The sequence below is a fragment of the Balaenoptera physalus genome (genome assembly GCF_965194825.1).
Source record: "Balaenoptera physalus genome assembly, chromosome: 2".
Classification (NCBI taxonomy): domain Eukaryota; kingdom Metazoa; phylum Chordata; class Mammalia; order Artiodactyla; family Balaenopteridae; genus Balaenoptera; species Balaenoptera physalus.
In genome coordinates, this window is record NC_138883.1 from 83607797 (window position 1) to 83628016 (window position 20220).

Here is a 20220-nt window from a genome sequence, read left to right on the forward strand (position 1 = left end):
TTCTAAATTTCTAAGTACATACCTCAATGTTTCGCTTAATAAAATCCTGGCTGTGTTTACCCCTGAGCTCAATCTTTTCTGTATTTGAGAAAGGTTTCTTTTCTGCTTTGATCAATGACTCATTTCTTTCCACACCATACGTAAAATCTAATATTAAGAAAGTTCAAAATTTTTTCAGAATTATAATTGTCCATTATGCTAAAATTTTACCTTAAGCATATACTAGAATATACAAGAAATAAAACACACAGAGAAGTACTTCTAAATTCCAGATCCAGAAACTTAATACATACAGAGATTTTTTTTCTTTTTTCTTTTTTTTTTTGGCTGCACCACATGCCTTGCAGGATCTTAGTTCCCCAACCAGGGATCGAACCCACTCCCTGGAGTGGAAGCGCAGAGCCCTAACCACTGGACCACCAGGGAATTCCCCAGAGATTTATTCTTAAAAAGATAAATGTGCTCCCATAATTTGCCATGAAGTTCTCATAAAACTTCTTTTGTTATTCATTATCCTGTATCAAACTTCTTATGCTGATTCCTTTGGAATCATGGGAAACACGAAAAGAACTTCAAGTGATATATGTAAAGGAGAAATCTCTGATGTCATGGGAATTTTAAAATATATTTTATTTTAGTCTTTATATGAAATAAAACTTTCCCTAAAGACTAGAGTCATCACCCGTTACTCTATTAATTTGCCATCACCCTCTCAGAACAATAAACTTTTTGTTCAAACCTGTCTTTTAAGCAAAGTCTGGGCATAAGTGTCCTGGGTGTTCCACATCCTATCTGCACAAACCCCTAAAACCCATTTCAGTTTATCAGTTTTTCTCAACCTTTGAAAAGAGATTTGAGTCAGCCTCTGAGTTGTTCAGACCCTGAGTACTCAAGACAAGAGGAAGAAAAATACTTGTGGACTCTTATCCCCTTTATAAAATATCTTGTTTTCATTGTAGTCACATTTAAAGCATTTTTTAAAAAATTATGTGAATCCTTCATTAAAGCTCTAAAAATACACATAAAGAAGAGTCTGCTTAAATGACAAATGGAGTCCACCTTACAAAATAGGATAAATTGCCATATTAAAGTCCAACAGAAAAAAAACACTAGCCAGTAGCTCAATGCAGACAAGGCTTACTTAAAAGTTACCTTTGTTTTGTAAGAGAGGTTACCTCAATAAATAGGATTAAGGGAGCTAGTCAATTGGTGTATTTACAGCTTATTATCAAAGATTCAGTACAAAGTTAATAATTAAAGAATAAATTTTGATAACACTAGCTGGAAAGAACAAGGAAAAGGGTGAGATCTCTGGATTTAATTTCTTTTCAGACAAAAGAAAAGTTTTACTTTTCTATCCTTTATAATTGGGGTTTTATTCTTTAATCAATAACATGATTTTTTTTTTAATGAACTATCAATAGTTAAAGTATGAGTTACTTTTTTGGTGAGTGGCCTTCTTAGATATAAAATATATAACTTTTTCCCATAATCCAAATCGTTTATAGTCTTTTAAGTTGAAATATGAAGTCTATTCATTCAGCTGAAGTTTCATATTCTCTTAAACAATACAACATTAAAATAAATCAAATTAAATGCATCTCTGTCTACATTTATAACAGTTTCTTTAAAATATACTTTTAATAAATTACAGGAGAAAACCTTAGATTGTCTGGTAGGAATTATCTCCCTAGAAATGTCCTCTTCTCCTCTCCATCCTGGTAGTGATCCAGGGTAGAAGCTGCCATGTTCCTATAGTGACCCCAACCCTTGCTGGGTTGGATGAGTTGGTTGAACCAAGGGTGGGCACCTAACCCAAGATAGATCAGTTGGTCTCTTCTCTAGGATTTTGGAATTGAATTGCCCTCTCAATGACTAGCTACAGGATATGCTCTTGGGAATCAAAGAAGCCGTCTACCAGCAGGATTCTTTCCATAAATTTTCTTTTTCACTTAAAGCTAGGTTTCCATTACTTGCAGCCAGATCTTCTTTAGCTCTTTATTATACAAAATGTCAATCCAAAAGTAGAAAGACTGGTATAATGAACCCTCAACAACTAACTTCAATAACGACCAATCTTGTTTCATCTAGAACCTCACCTACTTCGACTCACCACTGAATTAAATCACATCAAATCATTTCATCTGTGAATATTTCTACATACTGCTAGTATCTTCTTGGGACAGTATGTAAAATCACATACCTTTATTGACATTCTGTATACAGTTTTCATAGTCTTCTGGAGGGACTTGAGTGTGAAACACAGAGAAGAAGGTATCTTCGTGCTCGTAACAAGAAGGATCTATTGATTTAAAAATCATGTGTTCAATACACACAAAATACGGAATTGTTTATGTGAACAGTTGTTTTAAAAAAGATAAGATCTAATGTTCTCTGCAATATTCCTCAATTCCCTCCACACATGTTTCTTAAGACAATGTCAATTTCAGGTAGAAATGATAATCATCTTTTTACACATGAGCCACTCAAAACAGAGCAATCAAGATAATCAACAGAATTTCCCTAGAACTTCCGTGCAAAGAGGATGTACAAGGGCACACTAAAATATCACATTAATTATCTGGAGATAATGTACCCAAAGTCTAACATTCTTAATATGGAGAATGTGCACACTGCATAACTTTGTGTTTTTATTTTTTATCTTAGATCCCCAAGGTGAAGATTTCAGATATATGGTCAGTCATTAAAATAACAGAATGTGTTTGAGAGAGAAAACTGGGGAGACACTTAGCAGTTAGCTTTCTTTTCTTTTATTTATTCTCTTAGTATAATACCCATAAAGAAATTAGGAAATTGTGTTTTTTAACTCTTTTTGTTTAATGTAATTTGTTTTATGTTCTACTAGCTACTTTAGACACTGTATATTTACAAGAAACTGCTAACATAAATAAATATCACTTTGCCTTAATATGAGAGAATCTGCCAGGTTATGGCACAGAAATGTTTTTGCTTAAGAAAACATGACAAGTCTTGAAGACATTACAGGATTCATCACCTACCTCTAAAACAAACCTGATTCAAGCATCTACTCGGAGACAATACAGGCAAGATACATTCACCCTAACACACAAACACCACCAAATTCATAACATACAACTTCTGACAGTAAAAACAAATTCATCAATCCAATTCCCTAATTTGGAATTCATAATAATCTAGCATCACCAGGATTGACATTACAACCATAATCCTTATACAATCTTTGATGAGTTAATCTAGCAAATTAGCGGTATAAGCCAGGGGTAAGCTACTCAAAAAGCAAAAAGGTTTAAAGTTCTTTTCAAACTTTAATTGTTTTGCAACCACTACTATTAGAGGTCTTAAAATATTCATTAAAGCAGGCTCTTCAAGTCAGCAATTTGGCAACATTCTGTTACTGGTTTAAGTTGCATCACATACCCAAAGTGGTAATATATTTATTTTTGATCACATAATCCCTCTTTAATAGCAGGTTCACTCAATTTTATACTAAAGTACCTATAAAGACACAAAAATATGAAAACTTGCAATACTAAAAACTATTATAGCAAGGTGATACTGAAGCTTTTAAACCCAGGGGTTTTTCCTAGGCTGAAATCATTCGTGTGACCCTGTGGCTCTTCACCCATAGTCCCAGGGTAGTCATTGCCTCAGACAGAAGATGGGTACAGCCTAGAACAAAGCCTCATAGCTCAGTCTTGAGTTTAAAAGACAACAGTTGTAAAAGGCAGACATTCAACTGCAGGAGCTCAACTCCTTGAGAGAGAAAAAGCATTTTCTAAATTCCAAAAGTCCTCCATTAGAAAGCTCTTCCTTATAGTAAAAAAAAAATTCTAATTAATGTAGAAGAAATGATGAAATTAGAAAATAACCATTTGGTAAACATCATAATAATAATTGATTCAGGTAGGAATCATCAATGGATAATAAAACTCATGGGTGAAAGTTTGAAGAATAACAGGATAATAGCCTCAGAGTATCCTTCCATGAGATAACTTATTCAGTACAAAAAGAAAAATGGTAACTTTACAGTGCAGAAACCTGGCAGACACCACCTTAACCAAATGATCAAAGTTAACATCACCAGTGATGGAACAATCAACATCATGCGTTTCCTGATATGATTCATTGAGAAAAACACAGTACCACTTCTGTGGGATTTCTGCCAAAAATGCATAACTTGAACCCAATATATGGAAACATAAACAAACCCAAACTGGGCAACAGTCTACAAAATAACAGGCCTATAATCTTCCAAAATGCTAATGTCATAAAACACAAAGAATGACTAAAGAGACATGACAATTAAATACAATGCTTTATCTTGAATTTTCTTTTGCTAGAAAGGATTTTAGTGTGACAACTGGCAAAACATGAAGAAAGCCTGTCAATTGGATAATAGTATTGTATTGATACTAATTTCCTGATTTGTGTGCATGTGTGTGTCCTCTTCTGGACCGGAAGACAGAGGATGTGGTAAATGTTAACACTTGGAGAATCTGAGTAAAGGGTATTTGAGAATTCTTCACACTTTTCAGACTTTAAGTCTGAAATTATATCAAAATTAGAAGTTAATAGGAAAATTTTCAAATTTCCTCACTACAAACATTCATCTGGGGGGAAAAAAATCTCCCTTGAGAGATCAAGGGCCAGACCTTGAAAGACTGAGCACAATTTTTTTATTAAGTTTTTTTTATTGAATGAAAGACTCTTTCAATTTTATAGTGCTTTACAATTTTCAAAAGTTTTGAGCGCAATTTTTAACAAGAGTCTTAAAAGAGGAAGATTGCAGAATTGATTTAAGTTGCTTCCTGCCACCTAGGGAAGAAAGCCCATGCCAGACAATGGGAAGGACCTAGAAGAACATCAGAGGGGATGAGTTTGCAGAAGACACAAGTGACACACACGTGAGGCTGCTCCCTGGCACTCATCCCATTGGAGGTGAAATCTTGGAGTTGGATAGAGATCACCAAAGAGAATGGGAAAACCAGAGCCCTGTGGGCTCTGCCTCACTGCATACCTGGAACTTGGGAGGAGAGTCCACACACAGTACTCCACACCTACCCTTGACAGCTCCAAAGCAGCAATGGCAGTGTGGCACATTTAGAGGAAGACAGGGCCTAATATATTCACCTTTTCTTTCTCCCTCTCTCTCTCTCCTCCCGACCCCAACACACACACACACAGAGAAACATATGACACACAATGGCATGGCTGGCCTGTGGCATAGAAGAGAACTAGAAGTTCTCACTTGCCCCGATTAGGTAGAAACAGACCTCTTCCCACTGCACATCATGACACCAACCAAAAATGCACACATCCAAATGTCCCCTACAATTAAGAACCACCCTATTAGCCTACAGAGAAAATTTCAATAAACTCAAAATATCAAAACAATGCCCACAGTGTTATAGATTTCCACATTGGCTTTTAAAACAGAGGGCTTAAAAAAAATCCTGGAGAACAAGGGAAAAGCACCATTTTCTAATTAACTATAAGGTCAATGAAGAAATAAGAGTACGATAACAACCTGTAGAGAATAATGATGATACCATACACCAAAGAATGTAGTACAGAGCTAAATCTATATGCAGAAACAAATTCATAGCAATGGTGCTTTTATCATATTGTTATGGACTGAACTGTAACCCCCCTAAACTCATACGTTAAAGCCCTAACCCCCAGTGTGGCTGTATTTTAAGGAGGTAATTAAAGTTAAATGAGGTTATTAGGTGGGGTACTAATCCGATAGAACTGGTATCCTTACAAGAAGAGGAAGAGGCACCAGAGATATCTTCACCCCGCTCCTCCTCTTCCCTTGTGCACAGAGAAAAGGTCATGTGAGGACACAGTGAGAACGTGGCCGTCTGTAAGCCAGGAAGAGAGACCTCCCCCAAAAACGAATTTTCCAGTACCTTGATCTTAGACTTCTAGCCTCCAAAGCTGTAAGAAAATAAGTTTCTGCTGTTTAAGCCACCCAGGCTGTGGTATTTTTTTTATGGCAGCCCTAGCAGACACATATTTTAAGAGAAAATAAAATGAGCTTAACTAGTTTAACTGAAGAAGCTAGAGAAAACAATAACAAGTTCAAGAAAAGAAAGAAAGGTAATTGCTAGAATTAGCAAAGAAATTCAAAACTGGTTCACAAAGGTATAAAAAGAAAAATCCTCAAGTATAATTTTAAAAAGAGAAAACACTCACTGTAATCAAGATAGCATGGTATTGGCAAAAGAACAGCCACATAGATCACTGCAACAGAATAGAGGGTTCAGAAATAGACCTGCAAAAATACAGTCAACTAATCTTTAGCAAAAGAGCAAAACAATTGAATAGAGAGAGGATAATCTCTTAAACAAATGGTGCTGGAACAACTGGATGTCCATATGCAAAAAATAAAAATAAAAAAAGAATAACATAGATACAGACCTTATACTTTTCACAAAAATTAAATCAAACTGGATTATAAACCTAAATGTAAAATGCACAACTATAAAACTTCTAAAAGAAAACACAGGATAAAAATCTATATGAGCTTCAATTTAGTGATGAGTTTTTGTATACAACACCACAAGCACGATCCATGAAAGAAAAAATTGGTAAGTTAAGCTTATTAAAATTTAAAACATCTGCTCTGCAAAAGATACTGTTAGGAGAAGGAAATTACAAGCCACAGGCTGGGAGAAAATATTTGCAAAACACATATCTGAGAAAGGAGATGTATCCAAAATATACAAAGAACTCTTAAAACTCAACAAGAAAACAACCAATATAATTTTTTTAAATGGGCAAAAGATCTAAACAGACAACTCAGTAAAGAAAATATATATAACACAAACAAGCACCTGAAAAGATACTCAACATGTTTTGTCATTAGGGAAATGTAAATGCAAATTAAAACAACAATGAGATATCAATATATACCTATTAGAATGGCTAAAATCCAAAAAACTGACAATACCAATTGCTGGCAAGGATGCAGAACAATAGGAACTTTCATTTTTGCTGGTGGGAATATGAAATGGTACGGCCATTTTGGAAGACAGGCAGTTTCTTACAAAGTTAAACACTTATTGTATGATCCAGCAATCCTGCTCCTATATATTTACCCCCCAAAACGGAAATTTTATGTCCACACCAAAATCTGCACACTAATGTTTAAAGCAGCTTTATTCATAATCATCAAAAACTGGAAGCAATCAAGATATCTTTCAATAGATGAAGGGAAAAACAAACAGTGGTATATCCATAGAATGAAATATTTAGTAACAAAAAGAAATCAGCCATCAAGTCACAAAAACACATGGATGAATCTTAACTGTATATTGCTAAGTTAAAGAACTCACTCTGAAAAAGGCTACATACGGAATGATTCCAACTATACAACATTTGGAAAAGGCAAAACTAGAGAGACAGTAAAAAAATCAGTGGTGGCTAGAGGTTTGGGGGAAGAAGGGAGAGTTGAATGGTGATTCACACAGGGGACCTTTGTTTGTTTTGTTTGTTTGTTTGTTTTAACATCTTTACAGGAGTATAATTGCTTTACAATGGTGTGTTAGTTTCTGCTTTATAACAAAGTGAGTCAGCTATACATATACATATATCCCCATATCTCTTCCCTCTTGCATCTCCCTCCCTCCCACCCTCGCTATCCCACCCCTCTAGGTGGTCACAATGCACCGAGCTGATCTCCCTGTGCTATGCGGCTGCTTTCCACTAGCTATCTGTTTTACATTTGGTAGTGTATATATGTCCATGCCACTCTCTCACTTCGTCCCAGCTTACCCTTACCATTCCCCCTCCCCGTGTCCTCAAGTCCATTCTCTAGTAGATCTGCGTCTTTATTCCCGTCCTGCCCCTAGGTTCTTCATGACCATTTTTTTTTTTTTTTTAGATTCCATATATATGTGTTAGCATACAGTATTTGTTTTTCTCTTTCTGACTTACTTCACTCTGTATGACAGACTCTAGGTCCATCCACCTCACTACAGATAACTCAATTTCGTTTCTTTTTATGGCTGAGTAATATTCCATTGTATGTATGTGCCACATCTTCTTTATCCATTCATCCACACAGGGGATCTTTAAGCGTGGTAAAACTATTCTGTATTATACCGTAACAGTGGTTACATGACACTGTACATTTCTGGAAACCTATAACTTCACAGCACAGCGAGTGAACCTTAATGTATGCAATTTTCAAAAGATTATTTAGGATGTCACAGAATCCCAGGATAAAATACAGAATTTGATCAAACAATCTAACTGTGTTATCAATGTATGAAATAATTTCACTGAAGGGGGTGAAGGCAAAAATGCTCACTTTAAGTAACTGTGGAAATGAGTAGAGTCTGCAAGACTAAAGGCAACAGAAACTGCACGTGAGCTCTGTACTCCGGTTGATGAGGTTATGTCCTGTGGGGTACAGCTCAGCAATCCTGATATCACTACACACATACAGTAGAACTGAACAATTAAGTAAATGGATGGCCTATGATGACAGCCAGGTTTTTCACTGTTGGAGTGGTGGTTACAGATAAGCAAGAGAAAAGGCTAGAATGATCCATGGGGTAATAAAGTCAGAGACATAAGTATGAACCTATGTTTAGCCTGATACCGATACAGATGGTTACACATAGGAATATCTATAGATAAGTGTGTAACAGGTTAGCATACACACAAATACTTCCTTTCTCAGAAGGCCTAGACTCAACAACTCCCCAATAACAGCAAGCACACCTAGCATCCAGATCTGGTTTCTAGGATCATTCTCCAATAAGAGGAACCAGCTGATTGGAGAAATGGCTGATTCTAGGACTCAGGTAAGAAACATAGAAGATGAGTCTGAAGCCAGAAAGTGAGGAAGTGCTCACAACAACAGCAAAACAAAACTCACAATGGAGGAAATATGACAAAAGGACACAAGAGTCAACTGAACAAGCTCCCAATGGTCAAAGCTGTAAAATTTTGAGCAATAGAATAATCCAAAGTATAAACAAATATCCACAAGTCAATAGTGAAATAAATAAATAAATAAATACGGAGACTAGATGAATCTCCCATGCGGAATAATTCACAATGGGACTTCCCTGGTGGTCCAGTGGTTAAGAATCCGCCTTCCAATGCACGGGACAGGGGTTCAATCTCTGGTCAGGGAACTAAGATCCCACATGCCGCGGGGCAACTAAGCTTGCGTGCTGCAACTACTGAGCCTGCACCACAGCTAGAGAAGCCCACGAGCCACAACGAAGACCCAGAGCAGCCAAATTTTAAAAATAAATAAAATTTAAAAATAAAAAGAAAGAATAATTCATAATAACTTATGTAAATACTCTGCCATCAAGGAACTGATGCATAACTCCCCACTCCTTAAGTATGGGCTGCGCATAATAACTTTCTTCTGAAGAAGACAGTATGGAAAAGGTGAACTATTGAGAAAATTTACAGTGGAGAAACCTGACAAATATTTCCTCAGCCAGGTGATCAAAGTTAACACCATCAGTGATAAGTTATATTGATAGTATGATGGGATGTAATGAAAATGGCACTTTAACTCTATGGTCTTCCTCCCAAGAACACACAATACAAATCTAATCATGTGAAAACCATGACATAAGTCATAACTGCTGGAAATTCTACAAAATACCTGACCAGTACTCCTCAAAACTGCCAAGGTCATCAAAGACAAGGGAAGTCTGAGAATGTGCGTAGCCAAGAGTAGCTTAAGGAGACATGAGTAAACGTAATGTGGTATACTGGATGGGATCTTGGAACAGGAAAAGGACACTAGGTAAAAACTAAAAGCCTGAATAAAGTATGGACTTTAGTTAATAATACTGTATCAATATTGGTTCATTAACTGTAACAAATGTACCATACTAATCTTAATAAAAGGGAAACTCGTTGCAGGTATATGGAAAATCTCTGTACTTTCTTCATATTTTTCCTGTAAATCTAAAACTGTGCTAAAATTAAAAATTAACTTTACAAAAATTCCAGATTAAAAAGAGAAACAAACAACAAAATTAGAAATTAGAAATGGGACATATAAACAATAAGAAGGAGAATTATCATTTTTAAATGCTATATGAAGTTTTATTAGTAAAATTTTAAATCTCAGTGAAATGGATACTTTAAAATCTCAGTGACATGGACATATTGCCAAAATTGACTCCAGAAGACTAGTAAACTGTAATACAATAGTAAATATGAAAGAAGCTGAGAAAAGAATCAGAGACTCGCCTCCAAGAAATTATTTGAACCAGATGGTTTTTCCAGTGAAATCTTTCAAATTTTTAGGGAACAGATAATCCCCATGTTATATAAACTGTTTCAAAGCATAGAAATAAATGGACAGCTAGCCCCATTCATTTTATGAAGCTAACATAGACTGACAAAGCATACACACAACCACCACCAATCCCACCTCTACCTGCTACACCATGACATACATGCACATGGGCGCATGAACACACACACACAGCTAATTTCACTTATAAATACAGATGCAAAAATTCTGAATAAATTCAGCCATTCAAATCTGGTACTAAATTAAAATAATAATCCTCCATAACCAAGAAATACATTGACCTCGGAATAAAAGACTAACTTAGTATTTAAATCTATTAACTTTGAAACATTAAATAAGTTTGTCAATAAGAAAAAGCTTTACAATACTTTAAATAGATATTGAAATACATTGAATAAATTTCAACACTATGTCCTTATAAAGTTCTCAGAATAGGAATAAGTGTTGAAAATTAATATTATTTCCAGGTGATCATAAACTAACAAGACTGAAAGCAAACAACTAAAGATAATTAGAATAAATAAAATAATTATCACTGAGGGCCAGAGGAGATCAATGTCCCAACTCAAACAGTCAGGCAGAGAGAGGGCAAATCACCCCCCTCTCTACATTTTAGTTCTATTCAAGCCTTCAAAGGATTGGATGATGCCCACCCACAATCAGGACAGTATTCACTTCACTCAGTCTACCAATTCAAATGCTAGTCTCTTCCAGAAACACCCTCACAGATACAGCCAGAAATAATGCTTAACCAGACATCTGGGCATCCTGTGATCCAGTCAAATTGACACATACAATTAGCCATCACAAAGACTGGATGGATGATGAAACCATTAACCAAGATAGCGAAAATATACAAAAGAAGAAATAGGTTTCAACCATGGGAAATAAGGAGGGGGAGAGGAGAACCAGCAGGAAATAATGAGTCCAGTAAAAAAAAAAAAAAAAAAAAAATGTTACTATTCTATGAGTGGTCAACTGTGTCAGATGCGACAGAGATATCAAATAGGATGAAAATTGGGAGGATGTCGCTAGATTTAGAATTTAGGAGGACCACTGATGAAGTAGTTTCTGTAGTGTGATAGGAGAAAATACAGTTGGGAAGTAAATGGAAGTTGACCAAGTAGCACTAGTAGGTGTGGACTATTCTCTCAAGGAGTCTGACCTTCAAGGAGAGGAGGGAAACCGAATGGTACCTGTTTGGGAGTAGGGTGAAGAACCGAGGGAGGAGGTTTTATTTGTATGTTTGGTTGGTTTGATGGCTCTTTGATTCTGTTTTAGGGCCAGAACATTTAAGCCTGGTTAGCTGAAGGGAAGGACCCAGAGGAGACAAGAGAGATGAAGCTCTAGGTAAGAGACAGAAAAATTGATGGATCAGGAGGCAGGAGCAGAGTGAAAAGGATGGGACATTATTGACTTTGGCCTTGGAGAAGAAGAGCACCTGCCCTCCATCTAAGGGAAGAGGGAAGAGGGTAGAGGAGCACAGTCAGAGTGCAATTTGGAGACAGAAAGCAAGAATGTGGAAGGGACTGCCAACCAGTTGGTGCATTTTCTCTGAACCCTAAGACTGCCAGGGTAAAGGACTTGCATGAGAGGATGGGAGGTTAAATACACAGTAACATTTTGGAAGAGCCACTTCGGAGAATGTAAGAGAAATTGCTAAGCAATACTGAGACTATAACAGAGGTTAAAAACCGAAAATCCTTAGCTGTACCAGTCAGCACAATTACGTGATTTTCTCCCCAAGTCCTCTGCAAATCAGAGCAGAAAGAGACTACCAAATTTTCTTGGAATATTTAATCTTAACATGCAAGAGAAGAAGCAACATTTTCCTGAATTTCACAGAAAATCATTTTGAAAGAGGTATTTGCAAATTTTGAGAAATCTGATTGATTAAAGTGCCACTGTTTTGTGCTTACATGTACTTATACATTGGAGCTGTAAACACAAGGGCAAAAGTGACAAAGGCAAAAAAGAATAACCTCTATCCAAAACACCGATAACAAGCAATCCTATCACTAGATATATTTGTCTCAGAGAGTAGTGAATTCTATCTCTATCCATCAGATAAATGCTAAAAACTAAGGGAAAACTCCTGGTATGGTAAATGATTTTCACATTTCTCTAGAAAAGCTTTAAAGTGATCCCTCAAAAATGTGGTGAGACAGACTTTTAAAACACTTCTGAAATCTCTAGCAAGTGCAATACTGTCCACTTTGAAACCTCAGTACTTGAGGATATTATCTCTGGTTTATAAAGTCAAAATGTGGTTTAAAAAGAAATCAATTTAATGTGGTATTTATCTTTCTCTTAGAGTCAACACCCCATTTGTGTTTAGTTCCTATAAATAAAACTAAATACACAACAAGTATCTTTTCTTTTTTCTTGCTATTGTTTATTTGTGATGTTATAAAAGTACTATAACATTCCCAAAGGATGCATTTTGTGTTTAGGGGGTAGGAAAACAGGTTGGAAATTGCCATTCTGCCACTAGCCCAAAGTCCCTCGAGTTACTCTTAAGAAAGAAGTTAAGGAAATGACTGGGAGAAATAAAGAAGAATACTCATCCTAAGATTTCTCCCTTTGTTTAAAGGGAAAAAATAAGAACAGCAAAAAGTAGGTTTGGGTATTTATAGATTTGTGTTTAAAGTTCAAGTCCAAATAAGCCTGGCTCTAAATTCTTCAAGAGATGCTTTTAAAGTACTATTTTAACTAGATGCCGCCACCTACTGGACAGTTTACAAGGACTTTTGAGCTTTCCAGGGAACAAAGAAAAAAATGATCATGGAGGAAAAGAGAGCAAAAGATTTCTGTCTTCATAATAAGCCTTATAAGAAACACTTTACTTTAAAATTTATGGCTATCCATAGGCTTGATCAAAATAATTTTTTAATTTTTAAAATTTTTACATTTTTAATTAAGAGGGGTAGTTGAAGTTCAGTGAATAACCTGGGAAAGAAACTAATCTCAGGAAGGAACAGATATAAGCAGTGTCACACCATTTCATGATATGCGGCTATGTTGTAATAGTAGAAATATGAGACTATCAAAAATCAGTGCTAGGTGGTAAAATTGGACTCTTTCATTTCTATGCATTTCTTTTATACATTTCTTTCATACTTGTTAATAACACATTTCATAAACTGAAGATTCCAAAAGTTACCTCTTTTGGAATAAGGTAATAATTATGTTATGTCAAATGTAAAAAAAAATGTATAATTAGGCTAATAATGTAGTTTATAGTAAATGCTATCTCTTTTGGGTTTTAAGATTTTTAAAGACCAGATATATGTGACTGCTGACATGCCTAGGATGTGAAGAGCCAGCAAGACACTCCATTAAGGAACCCATCTTCTATGAAAGGCCAGCCACCAAAAAAGTCTAATTAAATCTGAAGAACCAGGAGTACAATAGTGTTGTCTCTTCATTCTGGTGAACTAGTCAAGTGTGAGCTAATCAAGACAGACGGCAGCAAGAATGAAGGGCGACAGACCCTTGATTTACCCAAAAGCATCTTTGATCCCCATTTCCTTTCACACTGACCCTACTCTCACATCTTATCTGCTCTGCACACAATAAACACTGCCAGTACACAATAACTGACTAAGAATTCGAAATCTAAAAATTGAAACTCTGACATGGTAATGTTTAAAACAATGACTCTCTCTGGCCATAGCTTCCAAGCCTCTGGTAACTCCAGCTTTCAGATCATGAAGTCTAGCAAGTTTCCATGTTAGAATATTAGTACTAATCTAGTATGACTGTAAATGTCTACAGGGCCTACAGTAGTCACATGACTCCAGAGATACAACTGTGAGCTCCATAGATTTAACCAAATGGACCTGCCATGGGCTTTTAAAATTAAATGTATCTGATAGTTCAGATTTGTTCATGAAGAAAGGCCAGCTGAAAACAAGTCTTGCCCTCTAAGGCTGAAAGTTCACTCAGTAGTGAACTCTGTGACCAAAAAGGCTAATGTCAAAAGGCCACCATGGATCCCTTTACAGAGTGGCCTGTTTTACAGTCCTTGCTCCAGAGTCAAGCACAGCAAGTGTGGCCTCTTAGAAATGCCTCAGTGGTGAAATCAGCATTTAGCTCCTGCATTCTAAAATACAGATGCTGAACGGCAAAGGAAACCATCAACAAAACGAAAAGACAACCTACAGACTAGGAGAACATATTTGCAAATAATGTAACCAACAAGGGCTTAATTTCCAAAATAAACGAATAGCTCATACAACTCAATAACAAAAAAACAAACAAACCAATCAAAAAATGGGCAGAAGACCTAAATAGACATTTCTCTGAAGAAGACATACAGATGGCCAATAGGCACATGAAAAGATGCTCCACATAGCTAATTATTAGGGAAATGCAAATCAAAACCACAACAACGTATCACCTCACACCATTCAGAATGGCCATCATCAAAAAGTCTACAAATAATAAATGCTGGAGAGGGTGTGGAGAAAAGGGAACTCTCCTACACTGTTGGTGGGGATGTAAATTGGTGCAGCCACTATGGAGAACAGTATGGAGGTTCCTTAAAAAACTAAAAACAGAGCTACCATATGATCCAGCAATCCCACTCCTGGGACCCCTACTTAGAGCCAGTCTAATGCCCAAGCAATACTATATGACCACTTAGATGATGTTAGTTAAAGGATTTCAGAAGTGTCCTGCCAAAAAATCCAACTCTTCCCAATCACTAAAACATTCATTACTAAGTAAGTAAGTTAAAATAAGTTATATGATTCCACAGCACTTCTGTAGAAGAAGAAAAAAAAGAAAAGAAGGAAGAAGGAAAAGAAGAAGGAAGAGGAGGAGGCGAATCACAAATATAAATATACAGTTGACCCTTGAACAACATATGTTTGAATTGCACAGGTTCACTTATACACGGATATTTTTCAATAAATGCGTACTATAGTACTACACAATCCTTGGTTGGTTGAATCCATGGATGCAGAACTGCAGGTACAGAGGGCCAACTATAAAGTTACACCTGGATTTTCAACTGCACAGGGGCAGTGCCCCTAACCACCATGTTGTTCAAGGGTCAGCTGTTACATACACACAAGTGGGGGAAGTAGAAACACATGCACAGAATTAACTGGCTGGTCTCATAAACCAGGACTATGAGAGAACAGGGAAAGGACAAATCAGTAATGGATTTTTATGAAAGGTTGCAGAGGCCTGAGTGAGACACCTCATGGGACAATTGCAGGCCGTTAGGGGACTGCACAAACTGGGTGTATAGAGGCATCAAAGAGTCACAGGAAGTAAAGGCAAAGACACACTTTGTCTATTTCCTGATTTTTCACTGCCCTGTCCTCCTCACCCTTGAGCAGACACAAACACTAGAAGACTCTGAAACATACCTAACTTCAGAGTAGTTCCATATAGTCCTATCCAACATGATCATTTCCTCTAAAGAAGAATTAAACTCACAAAGAAAAAGAAAAGATAAATGAATTGGGATTTTTACTTTAATCCAAATGTTCCATGACTCTGAGATAAAAATAAAGATGAATCAATTTTACTCACCAACAGTTTCTTCTGATGCAGCAGTCAAAGCTAGAAAGTTTTTTGTACTTTCCATCTCCTCATTACTTTGTAAAACTTCACCATTTTTTGCAGACTAATAAAAGAGAAATAAAAGTTTAAACATGGGAAAAGAAGGCAACTATATTCATCGATATTTTTTAAAATTCCAACATGGTTTCCAATCCTGTACATACAAACAAGAAAGTCAGATCATTTTTATTCCTTTAATTAGGGAATCTGTTAATGTTTCCTGTTCCCTCAAAATTCTGTCAATGAGTATTCCCAGATAGAGTTGGACTATGTCTATCATTATATGATAATTACCTTGCTTAAAGTTCCTTAAGTTTCTGTTTAATGTTTCTATAACTAATGAGTAACCTAAAGATACATCATCAAATTACAGTTTCAGATATTTCAAAATTGATACTGTATTTTATTATGATTCCAGTTATAATTTATATCTCCAAGCAAGTAAAAATTTGCTTTGAGATCCCACAGAAATAAGTGACAGACTAACTTTTCCTGCTAAAATTTACACAAATTATTTCTCTAACTTTAAGCACTGAATTTTTTTAAATAAATTTATTTATTTTATTTATTTATTTTTGGCTGCATTGGGTCTTCGTTGCTGTGCATGGGCTTTCTCTACCCGGGGCCACTCTTCGTTGCGGTGCACGGGCTTCTTATTGCGGTGGCTTCTCTTTGTTGCGGAGCATGTGCTCTAAGCTCATGGGCTTCAGTAGTTGTCGCTCATGGGCTCCACAGCGCAGGCTCAGTGGTTGTGGCGCACGGGCTTAGTTGCTCAACGGCATGTGGGATCTTCTGGGACCAGGGCTAGAACCCATGTCCCCCGCATTGGCAGGCGTATTCTTAACCATTACGCCACCAGGGAAGCCGCAGCACTGCATTTTATGTACTGCTTTTTTCCATCCCAGTGGTCTTCCTGGGAACCTTGTAAAAATGTATTCTTAATCACTTTATTTTCGATTCATATCACTGCCTAGGAAATATCCTAGGAAGTCAGTCAACTAAACAAGGAAGAATTTTTCAAAAACAGCCAATCTGAAAGTAGGCATAGAGGGAACTCTCCTCAATATAGTGAAGGCCATATATGACAAACCCACAGCCAACATCATCCTCAATGGTGAAAAACTGAAACAATTCCCACTAAGATCAGGAACAAGACAAGGTTGCCCACTGTCACCACTATTATTCAACACTGTTTTGGAAGCTTTAGCCACAGCAATCAGAGAAGAAAAACAAATAAAAAGAATCCAAATCGGAAAAGAAGAAGTAAAGCAGTCACTGTTTGCAGATGACATGATACTATAAATAGAGAATCCTAAAGATGCTACCAGAAAACTACTAGAGCTAATCAATGAATTTGGTAAAGTAGCAGCATACAAAACTAATGCACAGAAATCTCTTGCATTCCTATACACTAATGATGAAAAATCTGAAAATGAAATTAAGGAAACACTCCCATTTACGATTGCAACAAAAAGAATAAAATATCTAGGAATAAACCTACCTAAGGAGACAAAAAACCTGTATGCAGAAAACTATAAGACACTGATGAAAGAAATTAAAGATGATACAAATAGAGGGAGAGATATACCATGTTCTTGGATTGAAAGAATCAACATTGTGAAAATGACTATACTACCCAAAGCAATCTACAGATTCAATGCAATACCTATCAAACTACCACTAGCATTTTTGACAGAACTAGAACAAAAAATTGCACAATTTTTATGGAAACACAAAAGACCCCAAATAGCCAAAGCAATCTTGAGAAAGAAAAAACGAGCTGGAGGAATCAGGCTCCCTGACTTCAGACTATACTACAAAGCTACAGTCATCAAGACAGTATGGTACTGGCACAAAAACAGAAATATAGATCAATGGAACAGGATCAAAAACCCAGAGATAAACCCACACACACATGGTCACCTTATTTTTGATAAAGGAGGCAAGAATATACAATGGAGAAAAGACAGCCCCTTCAATAAGTGGTGCTGGGAAAAATGGACAGCTACATGTAAAAGAATGAAATTAGAACACTCCCTAACCCCATACACAAAAATAAACTCCAAATGGATTAAAGACCTAAATGTAAGGCCAGACACTATCAAACTCTTAGAGGAAAACATAGGCAGAACACTGTATGACATAAATCACAGCAAGATCCTTTTTGACCCACCTCCTAGAGAAATGGAAATAAAAACAAAAATAAACAAATGGGACCTAATTAAACTTAAAAGCTTTTGAACAGCAAAGAAAACCATAAACAAGACGAAAAGACAACCCACAGACTGGGAGAAAATATTTGCAAATGAAGCAATGACAAATATAACCTCCAAAATTTACAAGCAGTACATGCAGCTCAATATCAAAAAAACAAAAAACCCAATCCAAAAATGGGCAGAAGGGGGGTCTGGGCAAGATGGTGGAAGAGTAAGACACGGAGATCACCTTCCTTCCCACAGATACATTAGAAATACATCTACACGTGGAACTGCTCCTACAGAACACCCACTGAACGCTGGCTGAAGACGTCAGACCTCCCAAAAGGCAAGAAACTCCCCACGTACTTGGGTAGGGCAAAAGAAAAAAGAAATAACAGAGACAAAAGAATAGGGACGGGACCCGCACCAGTGGGAAGGAGCTGTGAAGGAGGAAAGGTTTCCACACACTAGGAAGCCCCTACACGGGCGGAGACTGCGGGTGGCAGAGGGGGGAAGCTTCGGAGCCATGGAGGAGAGCACAGCCACAGGGGTGCGGAGGGCAAAGCAGAGAGATTCCCGCACAGAGGATCGGTGCCGAGCAGCACTCACAAGCCCGAGAGGCTTGTCTGCTCACCGGCCTGGGCGGGCAGGGGCTGGGAGCTGAGGCTTGGGCTTCGGTCGGATCGCAGGGAGAGGACTGGGGTTGGCGTGAACACAGCCTGAAGGGGTTAGCGCACCACAGCTAGCCAGGAGGGAGTCCGGGAAAAAGTCTGCAGCTGCCGAAGAGGCAAGAGACTTTTTCTTGCCTCTTTGTTTCGGGGTGCGCAAGGAGAGGGGATTCAGAGCGCCGCCTAAACGAGCTCCAGAGAGGGGCGCGAGCCGCGGCTATCAGCGCGGACTCCAGAGACGGGCATGAGACGCTAAGGCTGCTGCTGCCGCCACCAAGAAGCCTGTGTGTGAGCACAGGTCACTATCCACACCGTCCCTCCCCGGAGCCTGTGCAGCCCGCCACCGCCAGGGACCCGTGATCCAGGAACAACTTCCCCAGGAGAATGCACAGCGCGCCTCAGGCTGCTGCAACGTCACACCGGCCTCTGCCACCGCAGGCTCGCCCCGCATCCGTACCACTCCCTCCCCCCAACCTGAGTGAGCCAGAGCCCCTGAATCAGCTACTCCTTTAACCCCATCCTGTGTGAGTGAAGAATAGATGCCCTCAAGCGACCTACACGCAGAGGCGGGTCCAAATCCAAAGGTGAACCCCAGGAGCTGTACGAACAAAGAAGAGAAAGGGAAATTTCTCCCAGCAGCCTCAGAAGCAGCGGATTAAAGCTCCACAAACAACTTGATGTACCTGCATCTGTTGAATACCTGAATAGACAACAAATCATCCCAAATTCAGGAGGTGGACTTTGGGAGCAGGATATATTAATTTCTCCCCTTTTCCTTTTTTTGTGAGTGTATATGTGTATACTTCTGGGTGAGATTTTGTCTGTATAGCTTTGCCTTCACCATTTGTCCCAGGGTTTGGTCCGTCCGTTTTTTTGTTTTGTTTTCTTTTTTACTTAAAAATTTTTTTTCTAAATAAATTTTTTCTTAATAACTTTTTCCTTATTTTTTTATTTTAAAAAATTAAAAAAATTTTTTTTAATAATTTTTTATTTTTTATTTTAAAAAATTAAAAATTTTTTATTCTTAATAAATTATTTTCTTAATAATTTTTTCTTATTTTTTATTATAAAAAATTAATAAATTTATTTTAAAAACTTTTTAAAATTTTTTCTTAATAAATTTTTTAATAATTTCTTTTCTTATTTTTTATTATAATAGCTTTATTTTTTTTTTTTAATTTTATTTTATCCTCTTTCTTTCCCTTTTTCTATTTTTTCTCCCTTTTATTCTGAGCCGTGTGGATGAAAGGCTCTTGGTGCTCCAGCCAGGCATCAGGGCTGTGCCTCTGAGGTGGGAGAGCCAACTTCAGGACACTGGTCCACAAGAGACCTCCCAGCTCCACGTAATACCAAATGGCAAAAATCTCTCAGAGATCTCCATCTCAACATCAAGACCCAGCTTCACTCAACGACCAGCAAGCTACAGTTCTGGACACCCTATGCCAAACAACTAGCAAGACAGGAACACAGC

General features: G+C 37.3%; 1 protein-coding gene across 10 annotated transcripts in view; it reads right to left on the reverse strand.

Annotated features, from left to right (window-relative positions):
• Positions 1-20220, reverse strand: part of FSIP1 (fibrous sheath interacting protein 1) — a 210588-nt gene that overhangs the window by 161953 nt on the left and 28415 nt on the right. For all 10 annotated transcript variants that reach the window (XR_014257859.1, XM_082443074.1, XM_082443073.1 and 7 more), the window contains 3 exons: positions 15854-15947; positions 2204-2302; positions 23-147 (listed from right to left, as the gene is read on the reverse strand). Coding sequence is in view for 9 of the 10 variants with exons in the window: in XM_082443074.1 (XP_082299200.1) it covers positions 23-147; positions 2204-2302; positions 15854-15947 (318 nt within the window). In the remaining variant the exon portion in view is untranslated. The remainder of the gene's footprint in view (positions 1-22; positions 148-2203; positions 2303-15853; positions 15948-20220) is intronic.